This window comes from Mytilus californianus, unplaced genomic scaffold (genome assembly GCF_021869535.1).
Source record: "Mytilus californianus isolate M0D057914Y unplaced genomic scaffold, xbMytCali1.0.p SCAF_4, whole genome shotgun sequence".
In the NCBI taxonomy this organism is placed as follows: domain Eukaryota; kingdom Metazoa; phylum Mollusca; class Bivalvia; order Mytilida; family Mytilidae; genus Mytilus; species Mytilus californianus.
In genome coordinates this window covers 24,977,114-25,000,148 of record NW_026262690.1, presented here as the reverse complement: position 1 = coordinate 25,000,148, position 23,035 = coordinate 24,977,114, and the positions used below count along the sequence as shown (strand labels likewise).

The window sequence follows — 23,035 nt, the reverse complement described above, 5'->3', positions numbered from 1 at the left end:
AAATTATGCAACAAAAACAAGATATTCCAATCTATCATTTATAAACTCACATATTTGGTAGATAAAGAATCCATTACAAAAAAAAGAAATCGTAACTGTAGCTAAATTAGTCAGAAAGTTATCTTCTCTGGAGACAGTAAAGGGTAGATTTACCAAGGAGCGAATCAAGCTCAATGAGGTCTCTGGTTTAGCTAAAATTACTTATAACTAACAAATGTCGAAATAATCATTAAAGTATGAGACAAATTCCTTAAAACTATTAAAATCGTTTCGCAAACTAAGTATATTTTACAGGCATAACATAGTCCTATACGTGGAGAAAAGCGTCAGATAATCTGTATGCTTACTTAAGTTTTTATTTCATATAAGGTGGAAACATTGTATGTATTGTATAAACGCTATGCGAAACGAAAAGTAATTACACTACAGATAGTATTTTTATTACGCATACCGTTGAAACAGACCACCATTGATGTTACTTACAGTAAAGTAAATTAGTATAACTAAACGAAATAGCTTTAAAAACGATAATATACAATCTTTTCAAACATATTAAATTATTAAAAGTGTCAAAATCAGTGACACAGTGAACTACATGTATATGTACATTGTTTACATGTAATGAGTATAAGTCCAAGTCTAAATAATTGAACCATTTTCATTTAAAATTCAAAAGGATTTATTATTTGTATTGGTTATATCCGTGGTTGCGCTACAAAGGTGGACTTAGTAAAGACTTTAAAAATATACCGTAGACGTGACATTGGTAATTTTATATACATAGTATCTTCATGTAATAGAGAGATTTACTTAGTGGATTTGTTTTATTAACAACCCCTATTTCATTTCAATATCATTGATGAACAGGAAATTGGATAATCGTATATAAAATTAAAAATCTTCAGGTATAGTTGTAATATGTTAATGCAGTACATGTTAAATTAAAATTCGTTTTTTATATGCATACATGTAACGCCGTTGTGACGTGCACAATATGTTTTAAATATTTTGCAGGACATCATTATGCTACTTAGATGTTTGCCATTGACTTATTAATAAGGGAATGTGGCTCACTAACAAGTTAATCGCCTGTACTTGTCAGTGTCAAGTTTCTGCTCATAAACAAGTTAATCGCCTGTACTTGCCAGTGTTAAGTTTCTGCTCATAAACAAGTAAATCGCCTGCACTTGTCAGTGTTAAGTTTCTGCTCATAAACAAGTTAATCGCCTGTACTTGCCAGTGTTAAGTTTCTGCTCATAAACAAGTTAATCGCCTGTACTTGCCAGTGTTAAGTTTCTGCTCATAAACAAGCTAATCGCCTGTACTTGCCAGTGTTAAGTTTCTGCTCACTAACAAGTAAATCGCCTGCACTTGTCAGTGTTAAGTTTCTGCTCATGAACAAGTTAATCGCCTGTACTTGCCAGTGTTAAGTTTCTGCTCACTAACAAGTTAATCGCCTGTTCTTGCCAGTGTCAAGTTTCTGCTCATAAACAAGTTAATCGCCTGTACTTGCCAGTGTTAAGTTTCTGCAAATAAACAAGTAAATCGCCTGCACTTGTCAGTGTTAAGTTTCTGCTCATAAACAAGTTAATCGCCTGTACTTGCCAGTGTTAAGTTTCTGCTCATAAACAAGTTAATCGCCTGTACTTGCCAGTGTTAAGTTTCTGCTCACTAACAAGTTAATTGCCTGTACTTGTCAGTGTTAAGTTTCTGCTCATAAACAAGTTAATCGCCTGTACTTGCCAGTGTTAAGTTTCTGCTTATAAACAAGTTAATCGCCTGTACTTGCCAGTGTTATGTTTCGGTTTATAAACAAGTTTGTCAGTGTTATGTTTCTGATCATAATTAAACAATTGTAAGTTAATCGCCTGTACTTGTCATTTATATGTTTCTGCTCATAAAAAAAGTTAATTGCTTGTACTTGTCAGATTTTTGCTTCTGCTAATAGACAGTTAATCGCCTGTACTTGTCATTGTCAAGTTTCTATAAAACCAAGGATTTAACTTCCCCATTCCTTCCAGTCATGGCTGTGCATTTAGAATGAATTTCATAACAGTGTGGACATGGACATCTGATATTTAAATGATATCGTGTCGGTCACTGGCTGTCGACAACAAAGACCTCACGCAATAACAGTATGTCAGGGGCCTCTCAATGGGGATATACATAATTACTATTTTACACATGGCCATTCATATTTTTTTTGGCATGAAAGTTAATAGGAATTTGTTTTGAATATATTTATATACTCACAGGAAAAGTTTCTTTTGAAAGAATGAGTATATTCAGAGGTGATATCACCAGGTAATCGAGAGAAAAAAATGTGAGAAAAAAGTAAGAAAAATTCTTTTCTGGCAATAAGTGAAAAATTAAGTAGTGTGTCAGTTATAGGCAAGTAGTCAACCATGCATTGCAAATCATTCAGTGGATTGGTCAATCGCCAAAATAAAAACAAAATGCCTTAATTGGAAACAAACACTTATACATGCATTGACGGGGGGCATACGTATGCTAAATAATATATGTTCGTATAAGGATATGTACCCGACCTGTTAAATGCAGCTGACCAGTTTAGTCTTGTACACATGATTTATTATTCCAAAACAGATGCATTGTGAACATATCATTAAATTCATAAAGATATATGGAAACAAAGAAACCGAAAAACAAGTGAGTACAATTTCAAATTGTAAGGGGGCGACCATTCCTGATTCAGTTAAAATAAGGGAGGGGTCGGCTATGCAAGAGGCTTTTGAAATCAGCATGAATAAAATTGCTAATTAATATTTATGCAGAATTGTCTCAAATATGCGTCCTCAAATAACAAAAATAAAATAGTTGAGTAAGACCAAATTCATTGAAATAACCTGCTTAATTTGTATAAAGAATAGAGATCCCGTAACTTTTGTAATACGTTTTCGGGTATAACAAAATCTAAAATAAATATCAATGTTTCCACAAAAGCTACTCTGACTCCAGTTAACGTAAATTTTACACACAAGACAGGATTCATATGCTTCTAGATATTTTCACGGGTTATTTTTTGTTAGAATGGTATTTAAATGTTCATGCAAATCTGATCGTTGGCGTCTTCGATGGAAATTCCGTGCAAAAAATTATGCAGCCCAGAGGACTAAAATGATTGTTTATGAAGGTCCGGGGTTCTTATTACCATCAAAAAATAATCTTAGTATGAAAGTTGATCGTAGGTTACTCTACATCAACTCGTACGAATAAATGTTTTCTTATTTTTTAAGAAGCCACAGAACGTTTGTGCAAGAAAAACATAACGTTTTTTTTTCTCTCGATTACTTGGTGATATCACCTCTGAATATACTCGTTCTGCCAAAAGAAACTTTTTGTTGTGAGAATACAAATATATTCAAAACAATTTCTATAAACTTTCATGCAAAAACTATTATTTTAAGAATGGACATGTGTAAAGATAGTAATTATGTATATCCCAATTGAGAGGCCCCTGACATACTGTAATTGCGTGAAGTCTTTATGGTCGACAGCCAGTGATACACAAGATAACATTTAATTACAATGTGTCCATGTCCACGCTGTTATGAAATTCATTCTATACATTTACCCCTGTAAGCGGTGTTTAACGCTGGACGTCAGAAGTCTAGGTGACAATATTTCAATATTCCAGTCAGCTTCTTTGAAATATCCTTACTTTCTATATTTATACAAATTTTGACATGAATAAAATTATTTTCAATAAACAGGCACCTCTCAAAGACAAATTGTATTTTTCATAGATAATTCTAAATTTTATTTTCCACTTCCTTTTTTGCCTGCTGTATAACTTTAAAGATATGTATCTTTTTGTTCTGCGAGCTTCTGATACATTTAAAAGTAAATCCAGAAATACTTATCATACACATGATTCGTTTTACTTTTATTTACCTCTACTGCTGGTTGACTTTTATCCCCCCGAAAGGATGCATTTATTATCACACAATTTTACCTTATTCTCCGTTAATTTATGATGCGCATTTTACCAATTTTTTTTAATCTTAACTCCTTTGCGCTAAATTGACATTCACGTAGCTTTCGCTAATTTATTTCGCACCAGTCACTTGTGTAAAATGTTTAAACATTTATATTTTTCAGGAATGCAGCAGGTAAGTCAGTCACCTTATTTATCATGATATATAAAATATCTGTGTTCATGCATATGAAAATACAACAATAAAAATTGAAAGTTATCATGTATGTACATGTTTGACTCCTTTAATTTTAAAACTAGTTTCTTTCTGCCTAAAGATTGTTATTTCTAAATGGAAAACTATTACAAAATGAAATTGGTATTACAGTGTATGCTACTTGTCCACAAATGTAATTTTTATTACCCATTCATGGGTTCTTATCAGGCAAGATACATAAACATCATAGTTCAAGTAATAACAAAACGTTAATATTTATTATACAAAAATCTGAGAATAAAAGATCTCAAGAAAACACACAATTGAATTAATTATTCACAATACATGAATATAGGATATTATTAAACTGTTAAGTGTGTGGAGTAATGATGTCCTTTTATAGAAACAGATATAAAATATATTAAAAGAAAATAACAGAACAAGCAGCATAGTTTCATATTTAGTACTAGTTCTCCTCATAACCAGTGCATAGCAGGAGAAACTTTACACCTACCCAATGTAGAGGTCATCAAGGGGCTGTCATTTAGAACTAGCTACAAATACTATATAATTATCACCACAAGTGGTTCTCCTCAAGACTAATGCACATCAACAAGAGGTAGGCATTGCCATTCTGCAAGATATATAAAGGGACAGTGTTGTAAAACTGACAAATGGAAAATACTACAGTTTAAGTGATGATAAGAAAAGAGGAGGATAATCTTGAATCGTCTAATAACTAGTAAAAATCGAAAGAGGGAAAAATTTGAAAGTTGTGTTTGCGTCAATCTCACCAACACTTATGAATATGCATAATTGTGATAATAATTTCTCATTGTTCCTAATTGTTCATAACCCATTTCAGTTTTTTTGGTTAGGTGTAAATCTTTTAAATGCTTGCAAGAATCCTTTATCATTGTTATTATCTTTTCGTTGGTCTGCTAGACTATCACAGTTGAACAGATTTTTTTAATATTCGACCTCATTACTGCAACATCTTTGACATGTCCACTACATGTAGGTTGAATACGTTTTTGTAATATTTTACTCTCTAATATTTTTCATAGTACCCGCCTCCTCCTGGTGGGCAGTATCCTCCACCTCCTGGTGGGCAGTATCCCCCGCCTCCAGGTGGGCAGTACCCTCCGCCTCCGGCTGCTCACTACCCGCCACCACAAGGACCACCTCCACCCTATAATGGCGGATATGGTCCACCACCGATGCATCACCAACAGCAACAACAGCAGGTTGTAGTAGTTCAACAAAGCAGCGACTATGTAACGGTGAAGGAAAACAAAGGGTAAGTAGATACATCGTGATAACAAACTTTTTCCAAATGTTGATTTCTGTATTTCATATGAATTGTAAAATGTGTAGGATCTTTGCTGAGGTCCGGTGAGAGAGGTGGTGCAGCAGTGATGGTCGTACAGAATGTACACATACTACGTCATATCAGGTCCGAATTGTTACATTCACTACCATGCTCCGTTTTGGAGATTGTTACACTGCTTGTACATACAAATTCTTTGAATGGTCATATTAATCGGCAATATAATGCTCCCTTTTGCCAATGACAGTCCAAATTTCCCTCCCTTCATCCGGTACGATCCCCTTCGATGTTCCTACTTAAATGATGCATTGTTTAGTTTCTTTCCCCGCCAGAATATGCATTGTTTGCTACTGGAAGTTAAGCAAACCTAATTAAAAAATCAGTAAATTGATCAATCATAGTCACTTGTGTAATACAATATTTAATATAGATCTACAATATATTAATTTGCATGGTACGGCCTAGCCTGCCCACTTCAACTCCCTAATCCAAATTTATCTAACGAAACTATGACTATCTTCTCCTTTATCCGGTATAGTCTAGTATTTGACTATGTGGGCAAAGTCTGCAAGGTTAATTTATCATAGTCTATCCATCCTTCTAACGGTATGCTTGATTTCCAAGCGTAATCTGTGATTTTCCCATTTGTATTTTCCATTTTCTTATGTTTTCAAGGATATAAAGTATATTATCATATTATATGCAAAAACCAATAGCAAAATCAAATTGAAAAGTCTTAAAAGGACAAACAACTACACCGCAAAAGCAACAAAAACCCCGCACAAATTCTGGGTGAACTCCATTGCTATGGAACAGAAAGAAGATGTGCTTCCTATTAGTTTAGTGAAATAAGAGAGTACAAAATGTAATTGTGAAGAAGTAACACAAAATTGTCCCTTATATAAAAAGTACACTAAAACACACACGCGACATGTCGCGGCTCCGTGACTGTATTAAAGTACCTATGCCTTATTTTTTACCTGGATTTTTAGTATTCGTATTGTCATCTGATAAAGTCATGCTGATTGTAAGGTGCACAGTTTTCACTGCTTCAAAATCTTTCTGTTTGAACTCGTCCTGGGTTTCTTACTACAATAAACTTACTATAAACTAAATTCATTTTTAACTAACTCCCTTGGAACATAACCATACAGCCAAATCATAATGGATTACTTTTTGTATAGCGTGAATTCTGGTTACGTAAAGTTATATTATTGGGTCCTCGTTCTTGACATATCTTAATAATACATTCTTCCAGGCATGGTGGTATCGAAATAGATTTTACAACCCGTTCTGACTACTCCTGAGATATGTCAAAAATAATTTTATTTCAAAAATGCCTCTAGACAAGAATACTTTAACTTTGATAAGTGATTTATACAATTTGATTGGTGGATTTTTACATGTATATATCTTTTATTTGGATGGATTTTGAAATTTTCCTGTTGTGAATGATAAGGAAGTTTAACGATTTAAACGTGTAGAACATGATTTCAAGTATGCATATACGTGTCTATGATGGTAGGCAAAAAAGGGAATATATTTCACCTGACAGTAGTATATGATTCACAGTAATATTTGAGTGTTGAATTGAAAAAAAAAACCAAAAGAATAATTTAGTAGACTATATACATTTATTATCGAATGTCAGCTTTATATACATTTTCAATTATATAAAGATTATAAAACAGTCTTTTCTGTGTATACTACTTGTTGATTTTTAGCTCACCTGGCCCAAAGGGCCAAGTGAACTTTTCTCATCACTTGGCGTCCGTCGTCCGTCGTCGTCGGTCGTCGTCTCTCGTCGTCCGTCGTCCATCGTCGTTAACTTTTACAAAAATCTTCTCCTTTGAAACTGCTGGGCCTAATATAACCAAACTTGGCCACAATCATCATTGAGGTATCTTTTTTAAAAAATGTGTCCGATGACACCGCCTGCAAAACCAAGATGGCCGAAATGGCTAAAAATAGAAAATTGGGATAAAATGCAAGTTTTGTCTATTATTTTGAAAACCCTTATGAATAGAGAAAATCTGACAGGGGCAGAAATGTTCACAATGTTGAGCTCTACCAATTATATATATATATATATATATGTGTCAAAACTGTCAGACGACCTCTCATAGGAGTTATTGCCCTTAAAGACAAATTTTACTCTTTTTTTTCATTTTTGCCTATTATCTTGAAAATCATAATAGATAGAGAGAAACTTTAAGATGCAAAAATGATCAGCAAGACAAGTTCTACAAATAAGTCTGCATAGTCGAAATCGTCAGTCGACTCTTTATTAGAGTTATTGCTCTTTGATGACGATTTTTACCATTTTTGGGCGTTTTTGCTTTATATCTTAAAAATAATAATAGATAGATAGAAACTTAAATGAGCAAAAATTATCAGCAAGACAAGATCTACAATTAAGACAACATACAGGAAATCGTCCGACGACTCCTTATTGGACTTATTGCCCTTTGATTACGATTTTTACCATTTTTTTTTGCGTTTTGCCTTATATGATAAAAATTATAATAGATAAATAGACACTTTAAATCACAAAAAAATTATCAGCAAGGCAAGATCTGCTAACAAGTCAAATTTTACAGATATAGTTAGTAGACTGTCACTCTTTATAGAAGCGATTGCCCTTAAATGAGGATTTATTTTACCATCTTTTGTGTTTTGAGCAACAACAAAAAATAAGATAAGAGAACTAAACCGACTAAATGATCAGCGATACAAGATCAACAAAACAGAGATTTTTGTCATGAATTCTATTCTCGTCTACAATGTTGGAGATCGTCCTTTGTTGAATATGTATATAGACCAAGGTGAGCGACACAGGCTATTTAGAGCCTCTAGTTTTGTATAACTCGTGTGCCTTTTTCAGTATAGACACACACACGAGAATGAATCTGTAAACGTTACAATGTATTTTTGTATTATATTAATATTGAAATGTTTTGATTAGATGCATGCCAGATACAAGTAAGTGGGAGTGGTGGAACTGGTTGCTCTGTGTCCTTGTTGTAATATTTCTAGGTCCAATTATCTTAGTACTAGGAGTAAGTTTGCTGTATATTTGATTTGTTTTTGACTTATTACCGATTTGCCTGTACAGTGTCTTTGTCGTTTAAGGATGTTCGCTTCTCTTGTTTTTGACTTTTTGTCAGATATTCGGATTCCTATGTTGGATCCATGTGTTGCCATAAAAAATTTGGCCCGCTAACCCCTACTTTTCTTTTCATAATTTTTTTCATATAGTTTGAAAAGCCATTTTTGAAAATCCTTGTTAATTTTTCATAGGTTTTGAAAAAAAAGGTGCCAATGTTAAATGTATGAAAAATCCAGAGAGAATCATTTCCCGCCAAATTTTCAATGGCTTATATCTCAAAAACAAGGACAAGGACCTTGCATTTTTCTGCTTTTTTAATTCTGTTATATATATATATATACACTATCAATTTATAACAGACTTTTAAAAAGCTTGCTATTTTGAAACAGAGAAGCGAACATCCTTAATTTCTGATTATGGATCTAAACACTCTTAAATAATCTTTAGCTATCTAATACCATATATATAAACTCATCATAGATATCAGGATTAAAATTTTGTACGCCAGACGCGCGTTTCATCTACAAAAGACTCATAAGTAAAGCTCGAATCAAAATGTTAAAAAGACCAAATATAAAGTACGAAATGGAAGAGCATTGAGGACACAAAATTCCGAAAGGCTTTGCAAAAACACAGCTTAGGTAATCTTTTCCTGTGATAGAAAATCCTTAGTATTTTAAAAGAAAAAGTTAATTTATAAATATGACAACTGAATATCAATGATAATTCATCTCAACACAGAAGTGCCGACTACTGGGCTGGTGATACCCTCGGGGAGAAAACCTCCAACAGCAGTGGCATCGACCCAGTGGTTTTAAATAAACTCATCATTGATACCAGGATTAAAATTTTGTACGCCATATCTATATATATAGATATACGAATATATTATAAAATTATTTATACATCTATTATTAAATATATCTTTATAAAGGAGTATACAATGATTTTACATTTTTAATAATGTAGTACGGTCTAATATTAGGATATGAATATTACTTAATAAAATGCATTATGCTATTACAGTTGGCATGTTGTATTCTTCTGGGTGGTGGCGGCGACCATGGCCATGACCATCATTAAAGACTATCAAGGTAAATATCTTTTTGATTGTGTTTCCTAAATAGACAAGTATTCCTAGGAAGCATCAACATCACTGATGATTAGTATTATACGTACCACGTTAATAGAACTACAAAAAACTAACTCGTACCACGTTAATAGAACTACAAAAAACTAACTGTAAATAGAGTTTGACGTTTCAGTTTTAAACCACTTTAATCTATGATGTGGAATACACGTGCTTACTCTTTATAATTGTAATGATGTTGGGTATACGACATTGAGGCGGCAATTGGTAACCCAACGACACAAATAACCAGAACATATTTTTATAAATTGTAATTCTACTTATTTTCTTTTTCGTCGCATGGTATTGATGAACAAACACTAAACACTGTTTAAATACTGTTATTTAGCCTGTCAATCATTAAAACAATGTAATTTGATGGCTTGATTGGGAAATTATACAGCACTCACTGACTGAGATTGAGTTTCGGATGGCCAAAGTAAAAATTATTTTCAGAAAAAGGTTTTACCGCGAATGTCCAGTTCGCGCTATCATACCAAAGTACCTGAAAGCTAAATGTATGCTAAGGTTTCATATTGTTATGCTACAAATATTGAAGTATTAACAAATTAATGCTCACTACATAACAAACAAAGCCACTTGCTATTGATTGTAAATATATAAATACGTTAACGTAACTGTGACTGGGTAGTTTCTGTAATAGCAAATTTGCTCTTTCCTGTATGCAAAAAAGAGTCGGAAGATACAATGGACACTAAAAACTCACAAGTCGAATAGAAACTGACAAAGCTATGGCAAAAAACAAAATACGACCATAAGACAAACAAGGCAACTAAACACTACAAAAAAAACCTAATTTTTAAGACTAAGCAACAAGAACCCTACCATAAACTGATGGTGATCTCAGGTACTCCGGAGGGTAAGTAGATCCTGTTCCACTAGTGGCACCCGTCATGTTGCTGTAAGGTAACTACAAATTTGGTGGTAGGTCTCGTTCGGACGTTTGTTTTTTCACATTTTTACTATTTAATCTTCGGATCATTAGTTAAAACATAAGAACAATAACCCCAATAACGGAAAAATATCATTTCTTTATATAAAAATAAGAAAATGTTGTATGATTGTCAATGAGACAACTCTCCAGAAGAGACAAAATGACACAGAAATTAATAACTATAGGTCACCGTACGGCCTTCAACAATGAGCACTTATCGCATAGTCAGCTATAAAAGTCCCCGAAATGACAAATGTAAAACAATTCAAACGAGAAAACTAACGGCCTGGCCTGATTTATGTACAAAATAATGAACGAAAAACAAATATGATATACAGCAACAAACGACAACCACTGAATTACAGGCTCCCGACTTGGGACAGGCACATAAAGAATGTTGCGGGGTTAAACATGTTATCGGGCGCCCAACCCTCCTCCTAACACTTTTTTATTCGTTTATATTCAAAATAAAGAACTGATTGATTCTTGTCGCGTTTAACATACAGCGACAGCTATCATATGAATATACAGTACAAGGAAAAGTGAATCGCATTTTTTCCTTGGCAAGATAAGGTGTGTATTAGTAGTTACATTTCTTTATTCCATACGAAGAGAGCTTTCTTGAATTACCCATGACCACATTGATTGATTGATTAATGTTTTATTTTTTAAGGAATACCTCAATTCTTTTATTCATATTCATCAGATCATTCAAATGTGTTGAAGGACGAATCTGTCTACTGGAATTATAACCTCATTCATACATGTGTAGTAAAATGGTTCATAGGGGTAAATATAAGTGCTTGTTATACCTTGTAAAAACATTTTACAGATTGATGGAAGATTCCACTACAAAGATTTCTCGAGAATTGGTAGGATCGAAATCGACGCAGACATAATTATTGGATGTATACTAAATCAAAGACTGTAAATAATCATCTCATCAAATTATAGTTATCATTATCATTCTGTATTGTTTGTTTTCACTAAAGTAATGTCATTTAATTGTCATCTCTTAATTCTTTTGACTGATGATTACCATACTAGAACAGTAAACAAGAGGCGGATGATATCAAGGGGACATTCTAAACTCGTAGGTCAAAGAGACAACGCATGACAAAAAAAAAACGAAAAAAAGACGAAAAGACGTTTACGTCCACACAACACTACATAGAAAACTAAAGAATGAGTAAAACGAACCCCATCAAACAACCGGGATAAACTTAGGTGTTCTGGAAGGGTTAGCAGTTCCTTCTCCATTTTGAAAACATGAAAATATTCACAAGTAGATTTGCAAATATTATAAGTTGGCTTTCAAAATGTATTTTAGTTATCTTCCGATATGATATGTATATATGCCCATATTATTGAAGGTCGTACAATGAAATGTAGAATATTACATAAATACATATCATATGTAGATCTTCGTATTTCACTTCCCTATTGACTTTCAATGGTACAACTTCCGAGTTTTACACTCATACACTAGTTAATATTTCATACCATTTAGATGAAGGCTTTTGTATTTACATTATAATATTAGTTACATAGTGTGCTAGTGACCTAATATGATATATATGGGGTCAGTAAATTCTATATGGGGTGAGAGCGAATATATATATTGGGTCAGTAAATTTCATATAGGGTGAGAGCGAAGTTCGAATCCCCAAATGGAATTTACTGACCCCATATATATCGTATTAGGTCTCTAGCACACTGTATAACGAATTTATCTTATCGACTATCTTAACATGGTGTTTTAGACTAGTGGCCTATCAAATTAGTGATCAAGCTCAATACCGTTCATATTAAGAACCTAGTTCCATTGGTCTATACAAAAACAAATGCCAACAATAACAACTTGTTAGCTTAAAATGTGTTTTATGAATTTATTTCAATCGTTCATCATCAATTTCTTCGTCTGTCACTAGCACACCGTGTAACGAATTTATCTTACCGACTATCTTCATATGTGGTATTTAGACTAGCGGCCTATCAAAGGGATTAAGTTTTCAATACTAATTATTAAGAACCTACTTCCATTTGTCAATACAAAAAAAAAATTGCCAACAATAACAACTTGTTAGCTTTAAATTTGTTTTATGAATTTATTTCAATCGTTCATTATCAATTTTTTCGTTTGTTAAAACCTTTCAGATTTCTTTTTTGTTTTGAAAGGGAAGTAAGTCCTTACTAACCCCATATGGTAACTAACCCCATATTTTTAGGACATCCTATATCAAATATATGTAGTCACCACGTGTAGTCCTTTAACCAACCATATTCCCAGATATCTATAGGTCGGGTCCATATAGTTTACCCTTATCCGTGATGAGTTACAGATCGAGTTTACGTTTTGTTCCGCTCTGCTGGTTTTTTCCGAAATTACAGGCTTTTGACTTTGAAAATTTTGTGAAAAATAAATAACAGATATAAGGACTTTTTTTTTTCCAAACGCCTTTCCATATTGAGCTGACTTTAAGTATGTGGGTCCACTATGATGAGTTACAGATTGAATTTACGTTTAATGCCGAAAATACATGCTTTTTGCGAGCGGGGACATTCGTGTCGTTCTGACACATCTAGTTTCTATAGGACTTTGAATGTTTACCTTTTACTAAGTATTCCAAATGCAAAAAGGTATCCATAAAAGTTCAAGTTTGGTAAAATCTCAATTTACTTTAAAAATGAGGTCTACGACTTGTATTTTTTCCACAGTCTTTTTCTACCAAAATAATACGGAAACTACAAACAAAAATAAAAAAGAAACGAAGAAAACAGTGCGATACCGATTTCCGTGCGGAAGTGTTTCTTAATTTAACCTTCATCAGTTCCACACGAGACCAAAACTTTTGGAAGCAACGCATAAAAGAATTTGGGTGTATTAAACGAATAGTGTTATAAAGACCAGGCAAAAGCTTCTACGATCAACTTTGACTAAGGTGGTTATTTTGTTTCAGTACAAAGTATCCATTAACTTGGAAATTACAAACAACATGCAGCCTTTATTTCAAGCCATTCGAAAACCCTCAACTGGTTCCCAAATGAATTTTCATTAGATTTAAAACTGTTAACCTCGGGAGATGTCTACTTAATCAGGAGCAAAACGAACATGCTTTTAAACACGTTTTTGAGTTTATTACAGATTCCATTTTGTTACGATAGCATAAAAGGACATAAAAGACCAACGTGATTTTCTGTCCAACATACATAATGTAAAATAATATTCAATTTATGAAAGTTCTTAAATTTTATGTGATAAAATATGTTCTGGGATCTTTACGATCCTGTAATAAACTTAAAAACTTACATTGTATCTAGAAAAATTCAAACAAATGAAATATAACCATCAACAGAGAGTAAACATGGTTATTCGTTTTTTCACCTAATAATTCAGACTGAATGTAAAAATCTTGTCCCACGAAGCAAACATAGCGAATACTGAATTGAATTGTTATGACATACCATGTTCAGACCTTGAAGGAAAAACAGTAGTATGTTGGCCAATACAGGCAATAGTATTCACATTCCAGTCTGACATTGCTACTGTTTTTTTACGATAACAATCAGGACAAGACACTTGTATGTGTTACAAAGCTTTAGAAATAAAAGTCAAATGAAGTCTTGACTATCTTTATACAACTGTCATACACGTGTAGGTTTAGCTAACAATAAACCACGTTTAACCCACCATTTTCTTATGAAAATGGCTGTTCCAAGTCAGGAATAGGACGGTTGTTTTTTCACTCGTTCTGTTGATTGATAATGTTTGATTTTGTCAGTTTTTATGGACTTCCACTCTTTGAATTTACCTTGGAATTCGGTATTTTTGTTGTACGTTTTTCCCTATAAACATCATAGTAATGAACTACATTTGTAAGTGCAGCGTCCTTAAAATGGAATGTGGCTGCCATAATATATTTATTGGCTGAGATAAATCTCATATTACTGCTAATATATTGATCTGATTTCAGGTTGATCACTGAATTGGCCGTGTTTTATTTAGGTCAGTATAGAACGAATTTCATAACAGCGTGGACAATGTTATCTTGTGTATCACTGGCTGTCGTCAACAAAGATTTCACGCAATTATAGTATGTCAGGGCCCTCTCAATTGGGATATACATAATTACTAGTACTATCTTTACACATGTCCGTTCATAAAATAATAGTTTTTGCATGAAAGTTTATAGGAATTTGTTTTGAATATATTTATATACTCATAACAAAAAGTTTCTTATGACAGAATGAGTATATTCAGAGGTGATAACACCAAGTAATCGAGAGAAAAAAAACGTTATGTTTTTCTTGCACAAACGTTCTGTGGCTTCTTAAAAAAATAAGAAAACATTTATTCGTACGAGTTGATGTAGAGTAACCTACGATCAACTTTCATACTAAGATTATTTTTTGTTGGTAATAAGAACCCCGGACCTTCATAAACAATCATTTTAGTCCTCTGGGCTGCATAATTTTTTGCACGGAATTTCCATCGAAGACGCCAACGATCAGATTTGCATGAACATTTAAATATCATTCTAACAAAAAATAACCCGTGAAAATATCAAGAAACATATAAATCCTGTGTACAAGACTAAACTGGTCAGCTGCATTTATCAGGTCGGGTATAAGTGTTTGTTTCCAAATAAAGCATTTTTTTTTGGCGATTGACCAATCCACTGAATGATTAGCAATGCATGATGGACTACTTGCCTATAACTGACACATTACTTAATTTTTCACTTATTGCCAGAAAAGAATTTTTCTTATTTTTTTCTCAGATTTTTTTCTCTCGATTACTTGGTGATATCACCTCTAAATATACTCATTCTTTCAAAAGAAACTTTTCCTGTGAGTATATAAATATATTCAAAACAAATTCCTATAAACTTTCATGCAAAAAAAATATATGAATGGCCATGGTTAAAATAGTAATTATGTATATCCTCATTGAGAGGCCCCTGACATACTGTTATTGCGTGAGGTCTTTGTGTCGACAGCCAGTGACCGACACGATATCATTTAAATACATGTACCAGGTGTCCATGTCCACACTGTTATGAAATTCATTCTATATTCATTAGATCAGAAAATACAACCAATGCAAATGGAAAAACTATTACAAAACAGGCAGTCCACCCCATAATCCTACACGACTTCCTATTGTCTTGAGCTGATCTTTTCTTATTCCAGTAAGCAAAGGTTTCCTTTACCTCCACTGTTATATTCTTCTGAAGTTGAAATATGTAGTTTTGTAGAAGAATTCGAAGTCTGTCTCTTGATACGCTCTTTTCAAGTCGAAGCCATTTGTTACTTTTTAGCTTACAGGAAAAATGACATTGATTTGAACTGTATGCAGCTACAGAAATTGTGTCTGTATCTATTTCAGTGCTTCGATTTTCCGAAATCCAGTCCGTTAATGCAACCCTTGAATTTGCAGCAGTCGCCTTTGACGTTTCTGTAGTGACCATATCACGAGACGTTGAAGCCAAAGGCCAATATATAGTTGCAATTTGCACTGTAGTTGTTGCTATCGAAATGCGTTTTCTTGTTGATGATATCGTGCTTTGATCAGTGGCTACTGTAGATTTGAAAAGCGTAGAAAACTATTTTGTGTACCTCCATTTACTGCAAAGATATTCAATATGTGAAACTAGCAATATTTGATTATTACAGTGTAACAATGGACTTTTGTGAAGCGGATGATACAAAGGTACAAGTTGTAGTCACGTGTTTATTGAATTCTTAATACTATTAAAAAGACAAGTTGAAAAACGTTATGAAATATATGAAAATTCTAAATTTCGATTGAATTTTCATTTAGCTCTTTTTAACAATAATAAACATATTATATATTAAGAGCAATACGCGAGTAGCTTTATAACTAACAGTATTTTAACAAGAAGTCTGATGTAAAGTTAAACAGAAATGAATTTGGTCTACCGAGTAATTTTCAAAACAGCGTGTAAAAATTCTGGCTACTGCTAAATACTCTCTACAAAGGAAGATATTCTGTAGACAAATAGGATTTGACTAAATTCAGAATGAGACTTGCATTAGGAAAACAAATGCGTTATACCTGTAACATACACAGATAAAAACAATTTTCGCAACACAGCTGCTTTATGACGTAAGAAAAGAAAGATTAAATGCTCATTGTAACCTTATGGCACACTAAACATTAAAAATCATAGTAAACGGATTGAAACAGAATCGAGCCTATGCAATCGAACAACATTCTTTACACATGGAAAAATCTTTTTCAGCAACAAAGATAACAAGAGTAAGTAATTTACACTATGATTTACACTTATAAAATCAAGTTCTGTAAATCTGAAGCAAACGGATATAGTGTTACAAGATTTTAAAGAACTCTTTCAGTTGCTAATGTATGCATTACTACAAAACTTAGCAGCAGAAGTTTGCCTATACTTTAACAATGCGAATAAAACCTTTTTACTCTGAAGCTGGATCCTTTTTGGTCATCAATTATTTAATTTATATATAATCTAGAACTTTTTATGTTTGGTCTTATACTTTTCTAGATCAAGAAAGAAAAAAAAATGGCGAATATATCTAACAAACCAATCTATACGGTTGTTAACATTAACTATTTGCCCCTCGTCAATAACTTTCAGACATCACATGTGCCATTAAAGCCGCGGAAACAAAATATTTACCGGTTCATGTCTACCTTTAGACATTTAGATTGTACAACCCATAAGCACTAAATACAGCCTGTGGTGTAAACCAAATATGTGACTTGCTTTGTTGACATTAAATAACCCGGGCTCTTTATTTAATTAACATTCATTCCCGTAGACATATTGCTTTACTCGGGACCACTATGAGTCAAGGAAAAAAGATCTATATATCTCAAAGTTTGGATTCGAAATATATAACGTATTAAACCCCTGATTGAGTCTTGTACTATAACCTTATAATCTCGATAATATCGAGTAACACATTTGGTGATGAAAAAACAGTTTTATGTTAAAAATGTCAGTTTTACTGAAAAGATAATGATACCTATCATATAGGTCTCGGTCAAAACTGTATAAGAATGAAAAATGTTGGAATGCAGTTGGGTTTATAATTTTGTCATTAAACTTTTTTGCAATTAAAGTAGAACGTTGAAATTTTGTTTTGTTTCAGACGCTTTCATTGATGTTGATTATCTTTCCTATGATTTTACATTTGGGAAGGTATCAAGAGTTCGATATTGTGCATAGCGACTTCTTGGACGTACACATTATCCTCTTTTGTATCAAAATTTAAAAACAACGAAAATGTTGGCACAGCCAGAAGAATCTCCTCTCCCTAGTTAGCACATTTAGCAAAAAGCAAATGCTGGTAACTGAATAGCTACATGTAGTAAGAATTTGCTAAGGATGTTCAAATTAGTCAAATATTATAAGCTTCAAAAGCAAGCAAGCGATCTCAAGTTACCACGAGGAAACAGCTTTATTGTTCTTTATTAAGATTGTGACATCTAATAGGGCAAATATCTTAAACGTTAAATGCAACAAAGCTGTCAAATTAAATGTTCTATTTAGATATAAGAAGATGTGGTGTGAATGCCAATGAGACAACTCTCCATCCAAGTCAAAATTTATAAAAGCAAACCATTATAGGTCAAAGTACGGTCTTTATATTTGTTCTGAACAGAATAGTAGACAAAGCAGCAACTGCAAGCTTATATGATTATTTTGTCTAGGGAACATACAAATTTACAAAATAATCGTATATTTCATGTTGCAAGGCAACATTTCTAGCTCTATCAAAATATCATCTTTCTTCAGTGGCAATTTAAATTTCTCTGTATTCATGACGGTCGGCCTCAGACGTTGCGAACTCTGTCTATAATTTGTTATCGTCCTGAATGTGAATGAAATATCTGTCACTGGACATACATAAAACAACTTAATCAAGCAACTGATATTTCTGAAAAGCTCGTGCATGTATAAGGAAAATTGATCAGTAACACGCTTGTGTTTTTCTCTATCTAGGACGAAACTTTGAATATGTGAAAAATAATATAACACGCGTTTAAAACCAAATTCAAAATTATTTTTTTTCATAAAATTACAAACCTGTTCGTGCACTTTTCATTGTTATTCAACGCAAAACAATAGCTTAACTTTTGATCATGGTTCAACTTTATTCTAGTACGGCTTACATTTTACCTCTAGCCAACGATCAATCTTATTAAAGTGTCACTTTAAAATTGTTATCTTTTGCTTCAGGTCGATCCACTTTGCATCCCGTCGTGAAAAAGCATGACATATTTGTCACTGGACGTTAAGGGAGCAATCAGCTTCATTTAATAATGTATAATCATTAGTCTTCAGTTGATAATTGTCTCAAACAGTTTTCTAATTTTTATATATTTGGTTTTTAAGTGTAAATGTTACCATTTCTTGCCTCATTTTTCTCTTTCCGTTTTTTTTTTTAAACATTTAATAACGTAGTCCACATCAGGGGTTACATTGTATCATACCCAGCCAAATTAGGAGGAGGGCAGTAGTACAGAAAAAAGATCTTCATTGAGCGGCAATAACTCTTATATTGAAGCGTACAACGATGGCAGTCTCGTCAAAATTCGCTGTTTCAAGTTTTTTTTTATCTGGTATAGTTGTCATAAAAGCATAAATGGATAAAAAAAAATGTTTTAAAGGGCAACAATTTATATAAGGATTCAACTTATTTTGGCCGTTTCATTTATTTTTTAGATATAGTCTTACTGATCGGTTTTGTTATTTAAAATTTTTCTTCGTCAATTATTGTCTTTGCAAAAGGCGCAAAACTTGTGTTGAAATCAACCATGCAACTTCTTTGAAGATTTAGCTAACGTCTGTTGTTGTTTAAAAAGGGGCACTAGCTACGAGATATATAATATAAAAAATCTAAAACATGATTTTTTTTTCAATCATTAATGAAAGTGAAATAGTGAAATAGTGAAATAATTATTCGCTTTTAGCAGCCAGTATGGTTCAATCTTGTCAAAATAAGCTAAGAAACATTGATGATGAATTATTCCCTTGCAAGTGAATAATTCGACCTCATTGAGTCCGTATTCATGTGAACTTCAATCTAACCCCTTAGTTAGAAATGGATAACGCATGAATAGTGCGTGTAAAGTTATTTAAAGGAAAATGATGTCAACATTGAAAGTGAAACAAAGGTAAATCATTTGATTGACTAATTCGATCCACAAAAAAAAACATTCTTATACAGGTAAAAACGATGATAAACATATATTTTTAATCTAAAAAATTGTATGAAATTAAACAGACCTAGAAAAATCCAATTGCACGAGTTCGCCTAATCTATTAATATCTATATTTATGTTTACATCGCTTATATGGTCATCGAAGGACTTCGGAGGTCACCTCGATAATTAATTAGATGGCGTCTAGACTAAAATAGGCACGAATCGAAGCTACATATTATCGAGCCCATGCCCTGTAAATTGTTTATTTTAGACTTTTAATAGTTTGGATAAATGTTTTGCATTGTTATAAATCAAATATGAGAATTTGAGTCAAATCGGTGAACATGAATTTGACAGCTAGTGCCCTTTTAAAGATTTCAATCATTTAACTTGTGCATATCTCGTATTTCCCCCTCAAAGAGTTATTCAAATGGTTCTCAGTTTAACGTTTAAATAGCGCAAAACTCATGCACTACACAAGGCATCGGATATTCGACTTCTGTATTTCGACCGGACGTAGCTGCGTATTTATACATCCGAACAGTCAAACGGACGCACCTCTTTAGCAAGGGTATACTGTCGGATAGGAGAAGTCCAGAGATGTCAATATTTCTATACCCAAGTCAATCCTTTGGTTTTGAATAAAAGGAGATAAAGGTAAACATTAATGCGACAGCAACCCAACGACACAGACAAATCAAAAGCATTAAGAGTCAACATACAGTCTTTTGTAATAGAAAGATACCTATACAAAATAATAAGCTCAAAACTGCCCCATGACTGAAAAATATGGAGTTAATTTCATAATATTTACCGTCAAAGATAACCCAGGCACATTTAATATAATATTATTTACCGTCTAAGATATCCTAACAGGCACAAGTGTGTGGTTGAAAAATATCACCTGCCCTTTTTTAAATTTCGATCAGTGGAAACTAAAGAAGGTGTAATATAAACCAGCAGGAGAAAAACAATTCACTATATAGTAACGGTAAAATACATGATGATAATGGATGGCTGCTTAACGTCTAGCGGCAAATTAAATGCATATTCCGACCAGTCTTTGCTCTTACTCTTAAATGCCGCGTGTTTAGCGTTGAAACAGCAAATACCAATTTCAACGTCTTTGTTTGAGCCGGTCGGGATTCGAACCAAAGACCTCCCGCTCTCGAGGCGAACACGCTCCCACGAGATCAGCAAGGAGGTCGGTAGTATAGAATATCATACCAAAAACTCAAGTACAATAAACAATACAGTTTCACAGAATTATCACAGTTACTAAAGCGAGTTAAAAATATATAATCTAAATTACAATGTAGATACGTTAAATGATAATGGAAACAACACGTAAATATCGATGGTCGACTTCAGAGAGGATTTCATGGATTAACGTTTCTGCAAATTTAAAAACTTTTGCACCAATTATTTGAAGGGTCCGGATGTGGCCAGCTGTTGCAAGGCTAAATTTCTGTCCTTATCCAATATATCCTCATTTTTCAGTGGTATTCCAAGTTTCACGTCCAACCTCACTGTCGACCTCCTATTGCAAGACCTACCTATTGTATTTAAAATTTATGTGTTCTCGTCATGAACATGCATGAAATATTTGCCACTGGACGTAGAGCAAACAACAATCAATCAACTTCATAAATTATTCTATGTACATAGTACACGAAGACAAGATCTTGTACAATGCTATAATGTAAAATTTCCATTTAAATCACTCAATAATATAGTGCAATATTTTTATGGTTTTTTTAATAGTGCAATTTACTACATGACTGAACACTAATACATTTTTTTTTAATATTTTTTTACTATGGTTTTTATCGACTGTTTTATTACGATTCATAATATATGATTATGTCAGGCCGCGATTATAAAACTAAGAAAGGTGAAAGTTTATTTTTCAAGAGGTTTATGCTTCATTTAGACGTGTAATGGGAATAACGGACGACTAAAAAAAAGTGTCTCATCTATACACGTTTTGATCGAGCCACTCAAACCTACATAACTTGATTCTAAAGATGTTACATTTATCTATGCTATTTAAATACGATTTTATTCTTATTAAAAAAAAACCAAAGAACAAGATTTATTAATTAATTGGACTGAACAGACAACATTAATTATTTTGCATTTGCATGTTACGTAGTATAGGAAAATTACAGAATCAAAACCCAAATGAACATTTACCTGAATATTGTGAAGGACCTTATGCATCTAGGTATGTTCGATAAGAAGTTGTGTAACAACTAATCGTTGGAATAGTTAATAACTGTTTTCGTCTGGTCTGCATGGTCTTTACGAATCTATTGCATTATTACTGACAGATTACTAAATACAGCCTGTGGTGTAGACCAAATATGTGACTTGCTTTGTTGACATTAAATAACCCGGGCTCTTTATTTAATTAAAATTCATTCCCATAATCATATTGCTTTACTCGGGACCACTATGAGTCAAGGAAAAAAGATCAATATATCTCAAAGTTTGGATTCGAAATATATAACGTATTAAACCCCTGATTGAGTCTTGTACTATAACCTTATAATCTCGATAATATCGAGTAACACATTTGGTGATGAAAAAACAGTTTTATGTTAAAAATGTCAGTTTTACTGAAAAGATAATGATACCTATCATATAGGTCTCGGTCAAAACTGTATAAGAATGAAAAATGTTGGAATGCAGTTGGGTTTATAATTTTGTCATTAAACTTTTTTGCAATTAAAGTAGAACGTTGAAATTTTGTTTTGTTTCAGACGCTTTCATTGATGTTGATTATCTTTCCTATGATTTTACATTTGAGAAGGTATCAAGAGTTCGATATTGTACATAGCGTTTCTTGAATTAACAGTTCGCATTATCCTCTTTTGCATCCAAATTTAAAACAACAAAAATGTTGGCACAGCCAGAAGATTCTCCTCTCCCTAATTAGCAAATTTAGCAAAAAGCAAATGCTGATAACTGAATAGCTAAGTGTAGTAAGAATTTGCTAAGGACGTTCAAATTAGTCAAATATTATAAGCTTCAAAAGCAAGCAAGCGATCTCAAGTTACCACGAGGAAACAGCTTTATTGTTCTTTATCAAGATTGTGACATCTAATAGGGCAAATATCTTAAACGTTAAATGCAACAAAG

The 23,035-nt window shown here is 32.9% G+C and overlaps 1 protein-coding gene across 1 annotated transcript; it reads left to right on the top strand.

Moving 5' to 3' along the window:
* Positions 1-736: 736 nt before the first annotated feature.
* Positions 737-11,682, top strand: LOC127737766 (proline-rich proteoglycan 2-like). Its single transcript, XM_052248668.1, has 6 exons — positions 737-905; positions 4,123-4,133; positions 5,222-5,454; positions 8,450-8,543; positions 9,620-9,687; positions 11,510-11,682. Exons 2-5 carry the CDS (start codon positions 4,125-4,127, stop codon positions 9,674-9,676), a joined length of 393 nt encoding a protein of 130 aa, XP_052104628.1. The 5' UTR covers positions 737-905; positions 4,123-4,124; the 3' UTR covers positions 9,677-9,687; positions 11,510-11,682.
* Positions 11,683-23,035: the final 11,353 nt, after the last annotated feature.